The sequence below is a fragment of the Neomonachus schauinslandi genome, chromosome 14 (assembly GCF_002201575.2).
Source record: "Neomonachus schauinslandi chromosome 14, ASM220157v2, whole genome shotgun sequence".
Taxonomy (NCBI): Eukaryota; Metazoa; Chordata; class Mammalia; order Carnivora; family Phocidae; genus Neomonachus; species Neomonachus schauinslandi.
In genome coordinates, this window is record NC_058416.1 from 76,621,604 (window position 1) to 76,640,420 (window position 18,817).

At 50.7% G+C, this 18,817-nt stretch overlaps 1 protein-coding gene across 4 annotated transcripts in view; it reads left to right on the top strand.

Moving 5' to 3' along the window:
* Positions 1 to 18,817, top strand: part of GCN1 (GCN1 activator of EIF2AK4) — a 57,947-nt gene that overhangs the window by 8,949 nt on the left and 30,181 nt on the right. For all 4 annotated transcript variants that reach the window (XM_044921229.1, XM_044921230.1, XM_044921231.1 and 1 more), the window contains exons 3-25: positions 464 to 527; positions 1,033 to 1,164; positions 1,660 to 1,768; positions 5,211 to 5,309; positions 5,401 to 5,535; positions 6,387 to 6,455; positions 6,578 to 6,686; positions 7,155 to 7,229; positions 7,482 to 7,610; positions 8,147 to 8,197; positions 8,539 to 8,637; positions 8,850 to 9,023; positions 10,282 to 10,434; positions 11,640 to 11,732; positions 13,102 to 13,177; positions 13,328 to 13,487; positions 14,285 to 14,474; positions 14,573 to 14,697; positions 15,480 to 15,658; positions 15,965 to 16,058; positions 16,633 to 16,746; positions 16,839 to 17,037; positions 18,217 to 18,372. In XM_044921229.1, the coding sequence (XP_044777164.1) occupies positions 464 to 527; positions 1,033 to 1,164; positions 1,660 to 1,768; positions 5,211 to 5,309; positions 5,401 to 5,535; positions 6,387 to 6,455; positions 6,578 to 6,686; positions 7,155 to 7,229; positions 7,482 to 7,610; positions 8,147 to 8,197; positions 8,539 to 8,637; positions 8,850 to 9,023; positions 10,282 to 10,434; positions 11,640 to 11,732; positions 13,102 to 13,177; positions 13,328 to 13,487; positions 14,285 to 14,474; positions 14,573 to 14,697; positions 15,480 to 15,658; positions 15,965 to 16,058; positions 16,633 to 16,746; positions 16,839 to 17,037; positions 18,217 to 18,372 (2,784 nt within the window). The remainder of the gene's footprint in view (positions 1 to 463; positions 528 to 1,032; positions 1,165 to 1,659; positions 1,769 to 5,210; positions 5,310 to 5,400; positions 5,536 to 6,386; positions 6,456 to 6,577; positions 6,687 to 7,154; positions 7,230 to 7,481; positions 7,611 to 8,146; positions 8,198 to 8,538; positions 8,638 to 8,849; positions 9,024 to 10,281; positions 10,435 to 11,639; positions 11,733 to 13,101; positions 13,178 to 13,327; positions 13,488 to 14,284; positions 14,475 to 14,572; positions 14,698 to 15,479; positions 15,659 to 15,964; positions 16,059 to 16,632; positions 16,747 to 16,838; positions 17,038 to 18,216; positions 18,373 to 18,817) is intronic.

Consider the following 18,817-nt stretch of genomic DNA (forward strand, 5'->3'; position numbering starts at 1 on the left):
TGAGCCGAAGGCAGTTGCTTAACCAACTGAGCCACCCAGGCGCCCAGTTTTGTCCTATTTTTAAAAACCATTTATTAGAAGAGACATAAAGAGTTCACGTACCATAAGCGAGCAGCCCACTGAATCTTCACAGACTAGACATACCTGTGTAACCAGCACCCAGGTCTCAGAAGCAGAATCGTCCCGGCAACCCAGAAGCGCCACTTGCCAGCATGTTAGATTTTTGAGGCCACCGCATCTCCTTAGTTGTGCTCGTTTAACACAGGTTTACCTGAGAGCCTTTCTGGACCAGCTGTTTTCCTGGAGTCCGATTTTGCCGCGGATTTTTCCTCTAGGGAATTCCATTTCTAACCTACAGGAAGTGTCCGATGGGTAGAGATCATGTCTGGCAGAATGCCTGGCTCAAGCAGGTGCTCACGAAGTAGTTTTTATTGACTAATCTTTGTGTGATCTTTGGTTTCAGATCTGCCAGAGGGAGCAGTGAAAGGGCTCTGCAAATTATTCTGCCTGACTCTGCACCGGTATAGGTGAGTCCCATCGGAAGGCCCTGTGCCTCCAGCCCTTTGCTCAGAGAGGCGGTGCGGGAGAGTGGTTAGAGCCCAGGCTTCGGAGCTGTGTCCCATCCTAGCTGTTGGATCCTGGCCAAGTTACTTAACCTCCCTGTGTCTCTTTTCCCTATCTGCTGAATGCGGATGGTGCTGTTATCTACCTCATAGATGGTAGTTAGTAAGTGTAGAGCTCCTGAAACAGTGCCTGCCACGGCATGAGTGGCACTTGGCCTAGTTTGAGGCCCGTAGTAAGTGTTCCATAGAGGTCAGTGTCGCCTTCACAGCCTTGATGGCTCATTTGCCCTTATTAGCTGCTTCTAGAACTCCAGGACGAGGTAGATTTCTCTAGTTATTTCCTAATCCCATCATCTGTGATCCACTGGAATCCAGTACAATCCAATTTTCCAGAGAAAGACTGGTGCTTGGCCTAAGCCGCCTTTCCCTACCCCCAGTGATCACCTTTCCCCTTCATTCCTCCCCTTAGAGATGCAGCCTCCCGCAGGGCCCTGCAGGCAGCCATCCAGCAGTTGGCTGAGGCCCAGCCAGAAGCCACTGCAAAGAACCTTCTGCACTCTCTGCAGTCTTCAGGCATTGGCTCCAAAGCTGGTGTACCCAGGTAAGAGAGAAAGGTACGGCCTACCGGGGCTTGGTGGAGTCCTGTCTGGGAGAAGCCGGTGCAGATGAGCTGCGCTGAGCAGGTGTGAGCATGTCTCTCTTTCCTCTCTGAAACTCTGAGTGGCGCCAGCAGTCAGCCTGCTGCAGTGGAGGGAGGAGCCAGGATGTCAGGCTCAGTGGACAAACCACTTTCCTGAGGAGCAGGGTTGGGAAACCAGTGGAAGCGAGGCCATTTTTAGGGGAAACCAAATGGCTGCCGGACACCGAAGGGGGGAAACCATCTTTTTGCTTCTATAGTTATGAGTGCTGAGAGGTGGGAATTTGGCTGACAAGGCCTGCATTCCTTGTCCTAAGTGGTTACAGATGACTTACGAGGAACCAGGTTCAAGTTCTGCCCGGTTGTGGGTCAAGGGCCGGGCCTTTCGTTGAGCATTTGTCCTCAAGACGGAGGCTGCTGCCCTGCACTTATCCTGTGGCTCCCCCCCCCCCCCAACAGTAAGAGTAGCGGCTCTGCCGCCCTGCTGGCCCTGTCCTGGACCTGCTTACTGGTGCGCATTGTCTTTCCCTCGAGAGCCAAGCGGCAAGGAGACATCTGGAACAAACTGGTAAGTTCCCTGGGTCTTTGGAATAGTGATGGGCAGCTCTCCGTGCAGAGTTGGGACATGTTTAAGCACCTTCTCTGGCAAGTGCTCTTCTCAGTGCTGGGTGACTTTGGTGGATGGGCATGAGTGCAACCTAATAACATCCATCTATTTATGAGCTTCTCTGTCAGGCATGGTGCTAGGCTCTGGGAGTACACTGATGAGCAAGAGAAAGGCAATTCCTGCCTTCATGGCATACATGGAAGACTTGACAGGCCAGAGCAGGGAAGACAGCCAGAGAGCAAGTAAATCAGAAATTGCAATAATGTAAATCATTTTTTTTTTTTCCGGCTAATCATTCCTTTCCCCGTGTTTGGATTTTAGTGTCAAACTGGCTAATGGGACGGAATTCTTGCCATGTGTTTTGATCCTTTAGTTCTCTCCTCCCATTCTATGCCCGCTTCTTACACATTCCCTGCCTTGCCTTTCAACATGTCTGCTAACTAGAGATAGCCCAGTAGGCCAGATTGGGAGGTTCGTTTGAATATCTAGATATGCTTATTGGAGGGCAAGAGGAATGGTCTTACAGTTCATTGAAAAGGAGCCTGAGGTGTGGCTCTGATTCTCGGCCGTGATATTTGGCCGTGTACGTAACTTCTGAGCCTGTTGCCCGTTTCTGCTAAATGGGAAAAAGTGCCACCTACCCCATCCAGCTCCACAAGTTTTCGTGAAGAGGGGCTCAAGACGAGGTGTGAGAGGGCTGTGGAGACATACAGAGGGCTGTGCAGCTAAATGAGGAGTGGCACTAGAAAACTGTGGCTCCTCTCCTGAAGCAGCCTGCTAGTAAGACACAGTGATGGCCCCGTCCCTGGAAGCTTCCCCAGCATGCCGCTGGGGATGACCATGGAGTGGCCATCAGTGATTGACTGAAGGATAAGGACACTGAAACCTGGCAGGTAATGGATAGTGGAATTGGACCCCCTTCAGACTGTGGGTTTCATTGCTATCAAGGCCTCTTTATAAGATGCTTTATCATGCCTCCCTCATTGGCTTATCTGCAGTGATCTCTTACAGCCATTATCCGAGGTAAGTAAGCATGCTTGTGGGTTAGGGAGTGGCAGGGGTCATCCCTAGAGTGTTGTGTTTATAGGACAGAACACATCAGGAATGTGAGACCATGTTTGTTTTTCCTGTGTCTCGAATCTAGGTTTTTCCTTTACTTGTTGCCAATGTCAACCATAGACGTGGGTCAGAATGCATTCAGTCGCTCAAGTATCTGTTGAGGGCCTCTACGTGCTGGGCACTGTTCTAGGAGCTGGGGCAAAAGTTGGGAATAAGAAAGAGGATCTTGCCCTCTTAGAGCTTATACCTCTTTTTTAGGAGCTTTTTTAAAATTTTTTTTATTTTTAAAAGATTTTATTTATTCATTAGACAGAGCACAAGCAGGGGGAGCAGCAGACAGAGGGGGAAGGAGAAGCGGGCTCCTTGCTGAGCAGAGAGCCCGACGTGGGACTTGATCCCAGGACCCTGAGATCATGAGCTGAGCTGAAGGCAGTTGCTTAACGACTGAGCCACCCAGGCGCCCAAGAGCTTTTTTTTTAAAGATTTATTTTTAAAGATTTATTTATTTATTTGAGAGAGAGCATGCGTGTGCATGCATGTGCAGAGGGGCAGAGGGGGAGGGAAGGGGACAAGTAGATTCCACGCCGAGCGTGGAGCCCAATGTGGGACTTGATCTCAAGACCCTAAGATCACGACCTGAGGTGAAACCAAGAGTTGGGTGCTTAATTGACTGCACCACCCAGGCGCCTCCGGAGCTTACACTCTTGTGGTGAAGGTAGACACCACAGAGGTCCGCTAATAAGTGGTAAGATGAAGGTCACACAGCAGGAAGGCAGGTAGGAAGATGGAGAGAGTGCGGTACAGGGTGACCGTGGGAGGAGGCCTCAGAGGAGGCATCGTTTGAACAGAGACCTTAAGTATATGAAAGAACAAACTGTGCCCAGATCAGGGGTTAGAACATTCTAGGAAGAGGGAAAAGCAATATAGTTCTGAATGTGGTTTCAGCAAGCATAGAAAGCTATAACCAGTTTCCCTTCCTAGCCGTCTAGGTTCCTCTATTACTAATTCCTTATGTGTGTAGATATATCCTCTGTATATACGACTGAACAGGGTTTTTTATACAAATACCAGTGTACTGAGAATACTTTTTTCTTTCACCTTGGTTTTTTTCTTAATGAAGTGAGATAGCGCAAGCAGGGGCAGAGGGGACCGGAGAGGGACAAGCAGACTCCGCGCTAAGCGCAGAGCCTGATGCAGGGCTTGATCTCAACCCTGAGATCATAACCTGAGCTGCAGTCAAGAGTCGGACGCTTAACCAACTGAGCCACCCAGGTGCCACCCGCCTTTTTCTTTAACCAGATTTAGAATTTGTTCGAGTAGCACATAAAGAGTTTCTCGTTCTATTTTTTTTTAAAGATTTTTATTTATTTATTTGACACAGAGAGACACAGCGAGAGAGGGAACACAAGTGGGGGGAGTGGAAGAGGGAAAAGCAGGCTTCCCGTGGAGCAGGGAGCCCGATGCGGGGCTGGATCCCAGCACTCTGGGATCATGACCTGAGCCGAAGGCAGACGCTTAACGACTGAGCCACCCAGGCGCCCGAAGAGTTTCTCATTCTTGATAACTGTTTACTAATTCTCTGAGTGGATGTCCTGCAGTATATATAACTAGTCTCCTGTTGATGGCCATTTATGTTGTTTACAACCTTTTACTGTAAAAAAAATGCTGCAGTGGATAACCTTGTTCATCTGTCATTTTGTACACATGCAAACGGAGTGCAGCAGACTTCTTAAGCATCCCCTTTTTCTCAGGGTGGCCATTCACACTGCTCCCCAGTGACTTTGGGTGTTTGTGGCATATAAAGTCTCTGAGATTTTTCTGTTGAGCACCTATGATGTGTTTCACTCTGGGTTGGACAGGGAGCTCCACACTGGCTGGGATCATCTGATAGGTCTTCACGTCCATAACTAAAGTGCCTAGTGTAGTGCCTGCCATTTAGTCAGTATTCAGCAAGTATTTGTGGAATTAATGAAGGAAAAGTCAAGGCAGGTATGAAACAGGATGCTTATCCTTTTCCTGCATGGCCCTTACCTCACTGGAATTATATATTCATCTGTGTGTTTCTTTTGTAGTATCTTTTTCTTCCTCTGAACTATAAGGTGCATGAAAGCAGGGCCCATGTCTGTCTCTTTGTCCATGTGTTTTCACTGTCTAACTCACAGGTGCTCAGCCGGTATTTATTAATGAAGTGTTTGAGTGAACAGATGTAATTCTGGGACAGGGCCAAGTGTCGGGGGTGAGGGGGCGGGGAAGAGGATCTGGCTGGAGTCGAGTGGGCCCGATGAAGGTCTTGGGCCGGCTATGAGGGCCACGGCCCCTGCACTCACACGTCGTGTCCCGGCAGGTGGAGGTGCAGTGCCTGCTGCTGCTGGAGGTGCTGGGCGGCTCCCACCGGCACGCGGTGGACGGTGCTGTGAAGAAGCTAAGCAAGCTGTGGAGAGAGGTGCCGGGGGGTGCGGGGGGCGGTGGGTGTCGCTGCTCTTGTGTCTCCCCCACTGCCATGTGACACACCGGCCTTACACTTTCCCCTTCAGAACCCTGGGCTGGTGGAACAGTACTTGGCAGCCATTCTCAGCCTAGAACCCAACCAGAACTACGCAGGCATGCTGGGGCTGCTGGTGCAGTTCTGCACGAGCCACAAGGAGATGGACGTGGTCACCAGGCACAAGGCAGGTGGACTTGCTGGAGGCGAGGGGGTGGGGAGCTTGTTTTGCCCTGGGGGCCCCAGCTCCTGGCCTTATCTGAAGCGCGGTGGTTTTCTCATATGGGACCCCGACCTTTTTCCATGATAGGTGAAGTTTGAGTAGCTGGAAAGTTTTCCCTCCAGCTCTGGCTTAGAGAGAACCTGGCAATTACTGGGATGATGATTTGCCTGTTCATGCAGTGATTGACTCTCCCACACCTGAGCACCTGCCGTGTGCCAAGCCCTGTGCTGCCCATGGTGCTGCAGCAGTGAGCCCGGGGAGCCGCGATCCCTGCCCTCGGGGAGCTGCGTCTGAGGGGTCTGCCGTCAGACAGAGTCATCTAGTTATATCTGTGATAAGAGCTACAAAGGAAAGGGCAGGAAGTGGTAATACTCTGTAGCGGGGTACCTGACAGAGGCCATGGGTCAGGGGGCACAGCCCTAATGAAGGAACTTAAAAGGTGAGGAGGTGAGGAGGGGTATTTTGGGCAGAGAAAGCAGCCCACGAGAAGCCAGCAGGGGAGGCGCGTGGGGCCGGAGAGCTGTGAGAGGCGGCCTGCCTTGAGCCAGGCCAGGGACTTTGGACTGAATCCCAGCAGCTCTGGAAAGCTGTAGAAGGTTTTAAAATGATAAGTGGCATGATCAGTGGGTCCTCTGTGCATGACACTGAAATTTGGGCACTGATTATTTGTATTTTATTTGTTTGTGTATGTGTGTATGTATATAATTTATTTTTACTGATTCATAATTTTTAGAGGCACTCCCACAAGAGGGATCCTTTAGGCCAGTGACGAGATAACTCAGAATGTTGGTCTAAATAGTCTTTGTATTGTCTAGAGTGCCCTGCTGGATTTTTATATGAAGAACATCCTGATGAGCAAAGTGAAGCCTCAGAAGTATCTTTTGGTGAGTGAGAGGTGGACCTTAGCTGGACAAGCTAAATCCAATTTAAAATTCTGATTCAGAGCTGTTCTTTATTCTTCGTTTGTTCCATGAGGTCTGAGTGCCTGACTCCTTTCTCTTTGTAGGATAACTGTGCCCCTCTGCTCCGATACATGTCCCACTCGGAATTTAAGGATCTGATACTGCCCACCATACAGAAGTCCTTACTTAGGAGTCCAGAGAATGTTATTGAAAGTAGGTCACCATCAGACAGGATGGTGGGAGGGAGGTGGGTTGCCTGATGAGCTGCATCTCTGATACTTGGGGGTGGGGTGAAGTATGTATTCACCATTTACCTCACTGGGACCTTGGGGGAGAGATCAGGGACCCTTTTGAGAATATGTTGAAAGTCATGGGTCCTTTTGCTAAAAGGATGCACAAAAGTATATCTGCTTAGAATACCGCAAACAATTTTAGAGGTCCAAGAATCTGGAAACCATTCAGGTTAAGAACCTCTGCTCTAGACAGTTTGAACTTGGTGTGGAGGTGGCATGTGAAACCAGGGACAAAGGTGTGACTACTCATGTGACTGTATGAAGATGAAGAGTGGTCAGGGTTCTGTGTGGCTGGACTGCAAGGCCTGACAGCATTTGCTGGGGAGTAGGGCAGAAATGGGCATTTATACCTGAGACAGACTTGCTGCGTACTTTCTGTCCCCCTTAGCTATCTCCAGTCTGCTGGCATCGGTGACTCTCGATCTCAGCCAGTATGCCCTAGACATCGTGAAAGGACTGGCTAGTAAGTATCATGACCCCTCTCCGGCCCCTAGAATGGCACCTTGGGTTTTAGTTGTATTTTCCCAATTATTTTAGGGAAAAGGGCAGGGGACAGTTCAGTTTAGAAAGAAACTACATTTCCATAGTTTCTTGAGATCCTTTATAAGGAGAATACCTAGCTGGGTTGGGAGAGGTGGGAACTTGGCAGAGACAGAGCTGAAAGCCTGGATGCTCAGCCTTTGGCGGCTTCTGAGCTGCAGCTCTCTGCGTCCAGGTCAGCTGAAGTCCAACAGTCCCCGCCTAATGGATGAAGCTGTGCTGGCGCTGCGGAACCTGGCCCGCCAGTGCAGCGACTCTTCAGCGATGGAAGCCCTGACCAGGCACCTGTTTGCAATCCTCGGCGGTGAGCAAGCCTTCCTGGCTGGGGGCATGGCTGAGGTGTGGGTGCCGGGACCTGCCTGGGACTTCGGGCTCCATTCTGCTTGTGTCAAGGCCGTGTGGCCAGGAGAACAGTCGCAGTAGAATGTGAACATGTGAAGTGAACATTAGCATGCGCAAGGCAGGGCAGTATAGACAGGGGTGATCCCAGTGTTTTTTTTTAAGTGTAAACATTACGCATAAAAGGAAAAACTAGAGGGAAACACATCAAAATGTTCATAATGTTTTTGGGTAGTGGGCATGTGGGTGATTTTAAATGTAGTAGCACGTATCTTAGCTTTTCTTTATATTTTTTGTTTCTCAAGTGTTCTGTGAGAACATACTACTGTTTTAGTCAGAAAAAAAACCTAGGGAATGTTATTTTTAAGGCAGCTTCACAATACAAAGGCTGCTTCTGGAATCAGAAACTGTATCTTGGTGTCACACACATGACCACATTAATCACCCCCTTGGGAAATATGGCAGATGAGAATTTTGAATCTTTGCTGTCTCTCCTCTCAGGCTCGGAGGGAAAACTGACTATTGTAGCCCAGAAGATAAGCGTCCTCTCAGGTACAGAATCTCTTCTGGGGTAGTGGTAAGTGTAGTAGTAGATGAGGTGTAACGTAACTGGTGGGTAAGGCAGATCCTTCATTGGATCTTGACTCCTCTGACAGTCCTGGACATCCCAGCCTGGCTCCCAGGACTCTGCTGCCTGCCTGTGTGGCAGGTGGGACTTGTTTGAGTCTAGCGGGAGGCCTGGCTTCTGTAAAAGGCAGGATCATCTGGAGGGAGGATTGAGGGAAGGGCAGTGATGACCAGGGGAGAGGCATGGCTGCTAGGGAAGTGGGCAGCGGCAAGAAGAATCTCGTGTTTGTGGTTTTGTGCTGAGCAGGAAATCCCCTGCCTTCCAGGGATTGGGAGTGTTAGTCATCACGTGGTGTCTGGGCCTTCTAGTCAAGTCCTGAATGGGACTGTCGCTGAGATGTTCATCCCGTTCCTCCAGCAAGAAGGTAACTGCAGCATGGGGAGGATGCAGTCTGGACCCGCTCTGACTCTGGTTTTCACCTTCAGAGCTGCCATGAACCCCTTCTCAAGGCAGACCTCCCCTGAAGCATTACTGCTTCCCCCCCGTTGTACTCCTGCTTGCTTTGGGGCACTGCTGGCAGCGATTGGACGTGGGCCTAGGACGCTGAACTGACCGGACTTCTGCTTCTTGCCCTAGTTCACGAAGGCACTTTGGTGCATGCAGTCTCTGTCCTGGCTCTCTGGTGTAACCGGTTCACCACGGAAGTGCCCAAGAAGCTCACCGAATGGTTCAAGAAAGCCTTCAGCCTTAAGACCTCCACCTCTGCAGTGAGGCATGCCTACCTGCAGTGCATGTTGGCCTGCTTCCGAGGTGAGATGCGTCCCCTGCAGGGGTGACCGAGTCTTCTGGGCATCCTCACCATCCCAGGCTTTCCCTTGTGGTCCAGCTTACTCAGCATCACTTCTTTTTGAGCCTCTGGGAGCATCGGGCCTAGTCATCCACAAAGCCTGGAATCGGTGCGCAATCTTCACAACAGATTCTGGCTTCTCCCCTTTATCAGACCTTCAAGTTACAAAGCTTTATTCAGAGAGGGCCTGGGACTAGAACCTGTCACTGTATTATCTGAAGTCACGGGGAAGGGATTGTGAGAGGCCTGATTCAAAAAGTCCAGCTTCATAGAAACGTTACATGGGAATTACTGAAAACGAACCACTGCCCTTTCTTCGGTGCTGACAAACCTGTCACTTGGGCGTGGGCCTCCACCTCTTTCCTAAGCAAAGCTAGAGGAAACTTTCCAATCTGCATAGGAACTTGATCTCCAAGGTAAAAATTACCACCTCTGAGATAGGCTTGTACTTCCTTTAAAAAAGTTTACACTTTTGATGACCTGTGTTTAAAGAAACATCTAGGAGATTCCAGAGCTGCTGATTCCACAGAAGAGTGTCCCTTCTCTGTAGTGCCCGTACTCTGTCAGTTTGCAGTTCTGCTGCGTTGATCAGTCTTGATTTTAGATTGAGTTCTAGATAGAGACTTGGTTTAAACTAGTCTCTTCAGCTTGAGCTGTTTCTATTTGATGCTTTCAAAATACACATGATATAAAATAAGCCTTTAAACATTTTTTTGGATTCAAATCCATGGTATCTTCCAAATGAAATATGTTTAGTAGTTAAGAAAACATTGGTTTAGCTATAGTTTTAACAGATGTCCACTTTATTTATTTATTTACTTTTTTGTTAAGTGGGTTTAGTTCATAGGTCAGCGTATTGGTTCTGGTTTTAGAATTTGGGTCGGGAGCTTGTCTGGTATTGGGGAAGAGCCCCAGAAAGAAATTGGTAGGTTTGCAGTGTCCCTGGCTCTCCCTGAACCAGCTGTGTGGCCTTGGGCATCTTACTTAATCTCTCTTGGTCCGTTTCCTTACCGATCAGATGAATAGCTGGACTGTTGGATTTGTAAGGATCCTTCTAGCTGTAACATTATGGTTGTAGAGTTTGGGTCTAGTTCCCCTACTTCACAAGGTAACTGCAGTGTTTTAGTCAGCCAGTTTGGACCTGAGTGGGTAACGCCTTTCTTAAGTAATCTTGTCACCCTTGACAAAGTGTTTTGTAAGGTGCTGGTCCTCTCTCCATAGGTGATACACTATTGCAGGCCCTGGACTTGCTGCCTTTGCTCATCCAGACGGTGGAGAAGGCAGCCTCCCAAAGCACTCAGGTTCCCACAGTCACCGAAGGGGTCGCTGCAGCCTTGCTGCTCTCGAAGCTTTCTGTGGCTGACTCGCAGGCTGGTAAGGGTTTAGACTTATTCCCCACGGTAGCAGATGAGGCCTCATTCAGAGTCCCCGGGAGGAGTGTCTTGATGTTGAGGATTTCACAGGATCAGCGTGGCCACTACCTCACTGGGTCAGCCACAGGGCCCCTTGTCATCTGCAGGGATGAACCTCAGGGTCACGCTGGGAGATGGGAATACAGCCAGGGGACTCCGTCACTGTCCTCCTTTGCCCTGTTGTTTTAGTGCTCTGGGACGGGGGTTTGTATATGATGCCCACACTGACCTGGGTTTAGTATAGTGGGGCGTTTTTTTTAATTGGTTATATATTTTTAGAGTGTAACTTGAAAAACTTCCCCTTAGCCAGTCTTCTAGCCACTAAGTTCCCTTCCCTGGACAGTATTACCACTTCCTGCCCAGAAATAGTCAATATGTAATCGACCAAACACACCAGGTAGCAGACTTTGTAAATGGCATACTCCGTACTGAACTCACATTGGAAGAGATTCCAGATCAGGACAACCAGAAGAGCTTTCTCTTTCTTTTTGTGGCTACCTGGTAGTCCATGCTTGCTTTAGTCCCACTCTGCCTGCAGATGTACGTGAACTCATTCCTGCGGTTGGAAGTGGAGTTCGGCTCTTCTCGAGTTTCATTGGGTGTCTTGGCAGGGAGGCAGAGGTGAACATGACCGGCCTTCTGCATGTTTTAGCTGCTTTACTGTAGTGGGAGAGAGGAGATGCAAAAACACATCTGTCGTTGAAGACAGGATGTGACATTAGGGCAGTTTTGAAGGAGGGATTGATTGCTCTTAGTTTAGGTGTTGGCTGTCGGGAAAGGCTTCATGAAGGAGGGAGCATTTGGACGAGGGCCCTGAAGGCTAGCGAGGATTTCACTGGCTGGAAGGGAACAGCCCAGTGTGAGTTCAAACCAGCCTCAGTCAGGGAAGGCACCTGTGAATGTCAAGTATTTCAGCCTGGCACCTGGAGTAGGTGGGGATTCCAGGCAGCAGAGAACCACTGAAAGTTTTCACATAGGCAGTGCTACCAGAAGGACTGGTTAGTTCTCGAACAGGGAGGGAGAGACAGTGAGCCTAGGAGTGACGCAGCCATGCCTGCCTCAGCAGAAAGTCCGTCAGTGCAGCCAGCCCCAGCAGCTTCAGGCAGGAGGGGACCAGCCATGCCAGACAGAGGGAGCTGTCGTGGAGTGACCTTTTGTTTCTTGCAGAGGCCAAACTGAGTGGTTTTTGGCAGCTGATTGTAGATGAGAAGAAGCAGATTTTCACTTCTGAGAAATTCCTGCTCCTGGCTTCAGAGGATGGTGAGTTACTTAGTTGAACTTACTTGACCTTGAGGTTGGGCCTGAGTCTCTCTGGTGGGTCTTCAGAGAGGACCCCTCCCTGAATGCGTCAGCTCAGCAAAAGCCTGGATCAGAGTGCTGGGGTCAGCAGCTGTGCCGTCGGCTGCTGTGGGAGTGAATGCTCCCCTGGGGGGCATGGAAGGCCGGGGAAACGGGGAGTGGGTAGATGTGTGGAGACAGAGCACTAATGGTTGCGGGGCTGTGGTATTAGGTATAATTATAGCTGATTGGGTAATTGGTGCTGTCTCGGAGGTTTTCTTCTATTACAAGGCAGCTGAGAAGCTCCGGTGGAGTATGGCTGGCGGCACTCCCCCACCGGGAGGCACAAAACTACTGGTTTCTCTCGTGGGAGAGAAGGAACAGTTGATCTTTAAGTTTATGTTTAAAATTCTAGGTTGCCTTAGGGGTGTCTGCTGCTAATCGGTGATTTGAAAAGCCTTTGACTCACAAATCACAACATCCTATTAATGCGCTAAAACTGTTAGTCACTTCCTGATTTAAAAAAAAAATTAGTTCTTATATAGGAAATACAGTCACATAATTCAAAAATAAAAGATCCAAGATGTTGAAAAGCATACCGCTGCTTTGATCTCTGGCCACCCAGTGTCCCTGGCCATGGACAACCAATGGTGTTAGCCTCTGTGTATCCTCGGTATTTTATATTTATACCAGCAGATACCTTTTTGTATTATTCTTTACCTTATTTATTTATTTATTTATTAAGATATTTATTTATTTATTTGACAGAGACACAGCGAGAGAGGGAACACAAGCAGGGGGAGTGGGAGAGGGAGAAGCAGGCCTCCTGTGGAGCAGAGAGCCCGATGCGGGGCTTGATCCCAGGACCCTGAGATCATGACGTGAGCCGAAGGCAGACGCTTAATGACTGAGCCACCCAGGCGCCCTGCACAGTAGTTTTTAATTAGTTAGAATAAAGCGTATATTTTTCATTAGTCCAAAATACATGTGTGCGTTGTCAGCAAAAAAGGAACTTCAGATGAGCTGTAGTTTCACATTGATAATCACATTTATGTTTTAGCGCTCCTTTTCCAGGTCTTTCCACCTCTTTCTGGATGTGTTCTATATATATTTTTGATGATTTTATTTATCAGTTTAGAGATTGATAGAGAACGTGCACGGGCGCATGGTGGGGAGGAGCAGAGGGAGAGGGAGAGAGGATCTCAAGCAGACTCCCTGCTGAACTCGGAGCCCACAGCCCTGAGATGATCTGAGCCAAAATCAAGAGCCAGACACTTACCAGACTGAGCCACCCAGGCACCCCGGATGTCTTCTATATTTTAAAAACACTTCTGTTTGTCTCCCCTCCCAGCCCTGTGTACCGTGTTGCATCTGACAGAGAGGCTTTTCCTTGATCACCCGCACAGACTCACAGGCAACAAAGTTCAGTATGTGAAGCTTATTTACCTTTCCCCATTGGATCGAGTGGGGCAAACCGTGGCAGGAGCCTGAGAAACGGTGGTGCGTGCGGGGTGGGAGGGCTGGCTGCGGAGGGCCCCGCGCGCCCTCCCCAGCATGCTTTGTCCCTGCGCTTGCAGGCAGTACCACCGGGCCCTGGTGGCAGTGCTCCTGAGCCGCACCTGGCGCGTACGCAGGCAGGCCCAGCACACGGTCCGGAAGCTGCTGTCCTCTCTTGGGGGCTTTAAGCTGGCGTTCGGGCTCCTGGAGGAGCTGAAGGCTGTCCTCAGTTCTCACAAGGTGAGAGCATCTGGGCTCCAGAACTGGGGCTTGCTGCCCCGCTCAGCCCACCCTGGTTATGCCGAGGGAGTTCAGGTCGTCTCTTCCTGGGCTGGTCTCACTCAGACACCGTGTGACGCAAGAATCTTCTGCCCTGCCCTTGAGCTCTGATAACACCTTGTTTCATGTAATTCTTTTTTCTTTTCAGAGATGCTTTTCTTCCCATGAATCATGACATGTAGTTCAACCTTCTTATTCTTGAGTAATGGAATAACATTTTGTTTTTAAAGCACTTTATAATTTTTAGAGCATTTGCTACCCGTTCTCTCTTGCTTTTTTCACACTGCTGTTAAAAGGCAGGCAGGCTAAATACCCTTATTTTATATGAGTTGTCCAGGGTTCCGGCAGCTGAAATGACTTGCCAGGGGTCTCCCAGCCAGTGGGTGGCAGAAGTGACCCCAAAGACCTTGTCCCTTTTCAGTGCTCTTTGTGTCCTGTTTCCCTCCCTCCCTAATCCCTCATGAGGGATGTGGGCCAGTGACAGACTTGGGGTCTCTGGCTGGGTCTCCTGGCCCAATTTCTGTGGCTGCCTTTCCCCTCCATGGGCTTCTTAGGTACAAAGTCATGTGTGCTTCTTCCAGGCACATCTCCCAGCCTGTGGGTCCCATTAGGGAGCTGGGCATTGGTATCCCCTCTATCAGGAGCTCCAGAGAGCAACATGAGTGAAAGGCAGCTGTGTCCCTGGCATCTTTGTCTCTTGTGTGCCAGGCCGGCCCGGGGCTCAGAGCAGTGGGGGCTCATGAGTTGTTTCCTTGTAGGTGCTACCCTTAGAGGCTCTGGTGACTGATGCTGGGGAGGTGACTGAGGCAGGCAAGGCCTACGTACCCCCGAGGGTCCTGCAGGAGGCTCTTTGTGTGATCTCTGGGGTGCCAGGACTGGAGGGCGATACCACCAACACCGAACAGCTGGCCCAGGAGATGCTGATTATCTCGCACCACCCATCCTTAGGTCTGTGCTGGGGGCGGTTGCAGGAGGGGCAGGGACGCCGTTGGGCAGGATAAGGGCAGGCCGGGCAGAAGGCCTCAAATTGCTCCCCTTCCCTTTAGTGGCAGTGCAGTCTGGACTCTGGCCAGCGCTCCTTGCCAGGATGAAGATTGACCTGGAAGGCTTCATCACCAGGCACCTGGATCAGATCATCCCTAGCATCACCACGCAGAGTCCCCTGAACCAGGTGATTGGCATGTGGACTAATTCTGGCCTCAGGTCAGAGTGTCAGAGGGAGGCTTCAATGAAATAGGTGCAGGTGTGGTGAAATGGGGCCTTGGACCCCTTGGGTTGCAAGTAACAGAAAATGCAAAGTGGTTTAAGCACAAGAGGGAGCTTCCTGCTGCTTCTGACTGCTGAGTCACAGGGTATGACTGGTCCCCGTCATGCTGGCTACAGAGACTTAGATGTTATCTTCAGGACACTGCAGGTGGCATCTCTCTTGCTCTCCATCTCTCTGTCTCTTCCGTCTCTGTCTCTTTTATCTCTGTGCTCCATTGGGGCCTTCATTCTCCAGCAGTCTCCCCCCTTCTCGTAGTGGGGCAGCTGATATACTTCCAGACTTACAGCTTGTCCCCCATCAGCTCCAGTGAAAAAGCTTGCATTTTCCAGTCATTTCACCTGGCATGGGGTCTCACTGCCCCTGGGTGGCCTGGCTTGGGCCCTGTGCTTGTTTCTGAGCCTTTGTGGTCTAGGTCACATGCCCACCTCTGGAAGAGGCAGGAGCAGCTCCACCTGCACCACGGAGACTGAGAGTAGAGGGGGAGTGTGACACCCAGTCAGGGCGCTGGTACCAGACCAAGTGGGAGATGCTTGCCGTGAAGGCAGGCTCACACTGCCGCTATCTACAATGGCGGGCAGTGCTCAGAGAGAACAGGAGGAGCCCGTAGCTGGGGGCATTTAGGCATGGCAGGACCCCTCTCCAGTGCCAGCCTTGGCACACCCCGACCGTGTCTGTTTGTCTGACAGTCTTCCATGAATGCCATGGGCTCCCTGTCCATCCTGTCCCCGGACCGGGTCCTCCCGCAGCTCATCAGCACCATCACTGCCTCCGTGCAGAACCCTGCACTGCGCCAGGTGACGCGGGAGGAGTTTGCCATTATGCAGACCCCTGCCGGGGAGCTGTATGACAAATCTATCATCCAGAGGTGAGTCCCCACTCGTGGACTCAGTTGCCCCAAGCCTTGGTTTTTTACCTCTAAGAGAGAAAGGCCTCCTTTATAGGGTTAAGGAGTGAATGTTACAAGGAATAAATGAAATCACTCATCCGTTCTTTGGACAAGGACTGCTCTGTTCCAGGCACATGCTTAGGCCTGGGATACAAGAGCATGTCAGGTAGCGCACACTGCTTGTGCATGCAACTTCAAAGCTAGCTGGGCTTTCACGGCTGGCGGGAGGCTGGAGGACCTATCGGCTGTTTCGAAGCTGGCTGATTACCTGCTTTGATGTTTCAGTGCCCAGCAGGACAGCATAAAGAAGGCCAACATGAAGCGAGAGAACAAAGCTTATTCCTTCAAGGAGCAGATCATCGAGCTGGAGCTCAAGGAAGTGAGTACCTGTGGGGTGGCTGCTGAGCTTGGTGGCCTCAGCCTGGTGACTTTCCCAGCTTCGTGTATACTGTTACCCGGGGTCATTCTGGGGCCCATGCACACTCTTCTGACCCCTCCACCAGCCCCGGGTTCCCCTAACAATGGAGGTGCTCAGTAAATGCTTGTTGAATGAATGAGTGATTTCTTGGCCTTTTCCAGGCTGCAACTTATACTGGGGGAGAGCATCTGTAGGAGGGAGGCGAAGGTTTAGATTCCGAAGCCGCGTGATTAGAATAGCCTTTCCAGCACACTGAGGGCCTTTTCATTTTTCTAACATATAAAAGGCTCTTCTTGCCTTTGTCAATAGAGAATCCAGTAAGAAATTACTTCTCTACTACTGTCTCCATCCTCTGGAAACCAGGTGGCTGGGGACTTTGTGGGAGGTCGGGGGAGGCCGCACGGTGGGTTTGGGGGCCCAGGTCACAGACTTAGAGCTGGCATGGTGCTGACTGTGGGACTGATCTTGCCCTGCTCTGTGGCGGGGAGGGCGGTGTGTTCCCTGGAGATGGAATTGGTTTGCTTGTTGCCTTTAGGAGATAAAGAAGAAGAAAGGCATAAAAGAGGAGGTACAGCTGACCAGTAAGCAGAAGGAGATGCTGCAGGCCCAGCTGGACAAGGAGGCACAGATCCGGAGACGGCTGCAGGAGGTGAGTGGCCACTGCCCCAACAGGCCAAACCCGCTCCTCACTATCTGGAGCAGGCCCTGCTGACCTGTCTCCTGGGCCAACTCTGCTTGCAGCTGGACGGTGAACTGGAGGTGGCGCTGGGCCTGCTGGACACCATCCTGGCCAAGAACCCGTCTGGCCTGACCCAGTATATCCCTGTTTTGGTCGACTCTTTCCTGCCCTTGCTGAAATCTCCCCTGGCCGCTCCCAGGATCAAGAACCCTTTCCTGTCCTTGGCTGCCTGCGTCATGCCTCTGAGGCTCAAGGCTTTGGGTTAGTTCTTGTTTGCTGGCTGTGGGCGTGGCCCAGGGCAGGTTGGGGGGGGGGGGCAGGGATGCTCTTGAGCACTTACGGAGAGGCATGTGGTGGTCTGGGCTACTGACTTCTGTTTCTTTTTTTTTTTTTTTTAAAGATTTTATTTATTTATTTATTTGAGAGAGAGAAACAGCATGAGAGGGGAGAGGGTCAGAGGGAGAAGCAGGCTCCCCGCTGAGCCGGGAGCCCGATGTGGGACTCGATCCCAGGACTCCGGGACAATGACCTGAGCCGAAGGCAGTCACTTAACCAACTGAGCCACCCAGGCACCCCCGACTTCTGTTTCCATATGGAAGCAGCCTTGGAACCCCGAGCTGCATACCCTTAGGATCCACATAGAGCTGCCTCCTCCCTCCTGTTTTACGTCTGCTGTGCCTTCATTCTGAGTACGAAGTTTTAGACACTAATCAGTGTGATCCTTCTGTAACAGTTTTAAAACTAAGAAGTCAGAAATTCAGTGGTAATGGGGTTGGTTTGGTGCCACGTGGCCAGTGAGTGCAGCCCAGAACTGCTGAGCAGCCCCATGTCCGTGATGAGGGGTCTCTGTGACCCTTAGCTTTTTGTTAGCTATGGAGAAACAAAGACCAGGTAGGGTGGCTGGGCATTATGGTGGCCTCATTGTTGTGGGTTAAGCAGACTTCCTAGCTTACAGGGGATGTTCCTATGGGTGAGGCCAGAAATCTGGGAACAGTTCTGAGTGGAAAAGAGTTGGCACTTCATGGAGCCTGCTGAAACAGTTACTCACTGGCTGAGCTTACTACATGGAAGGTGGGAGCTCCAGATGGGTAGAGCTTCACCATTGGCTGAACAACCCTGGGTGGCTCACACCTATAACTTCTTAGTGTCAGAAGGACAGCTCCTGCCTGCCTACCTGCATCCATCCCCCCGACCAATGCGGTCATGAAGATGAAATGAGAAATTAGGTTGAGAACATTTTGGCCCAGCAGCATTGATTACTTTTAAAAAAAAATTTATTGTTATGTTAATCACCATACATCACATCATTAGTTTTTGAGCATTGATTACTTTTAAGTCAGAGTAGGAGGCATCTCTGCCTGGGGTCCCTGGTTTGTGCCTGGGCTAGATTGTGTGTCTCTGTATTGCTCATCCTCTTTGGGTTCCTTCTCTTGGACACAGGCACTTTGGTGAGCCACGTGACTCTACGCCTCCTGAAGCCAGAGTGTGCCCTGGATAAGTCATGGTGCCAGGAAGAGCTGTCGGTGGCTGTGAAGAGGGCGGTGACCCTGTTGCATAGCCATACCATCACCAGCAGGGTGGGCAAGGGTGAGCCAGGTAAGGAACAGGGCAGGGAAGGGCAGCAGAGGCACCAGGCCGTATGTGCTGGTGCAGCAAGTGCATGAGCCTCAGTGTCCCCCTCCCGGTGCTCCCTGAGGTGTGGCCTGGATGAATCACTTCTGTTCCTGGCCTTCGTTTCCTTCTCTGAAAAGTAGGGGGGAGGTTGGACCAGATGGAGAATTTCTGGGTCCTGGTATTCTGTGAGTCACTGTGACCCCCAGTGGGAGTTTGCTTCTCATTACTGGAATCTACTTGTGTGTTTGAACTCTCTCCTCCTGGGACCGGGCAGTGTTTAGGGTAGGAGCAGGATTCAGAACTGGGCTATCAGCTGTCGTCTCTGTCATCGTATTCTGTGCTTCTGGGCGTCAGAAAGGGCCTCCAGCTTCCTTTACTCCCTGCCCCACTCACCTTGAGGATGGAAATCGAGGCAGCAGCTCTGTAG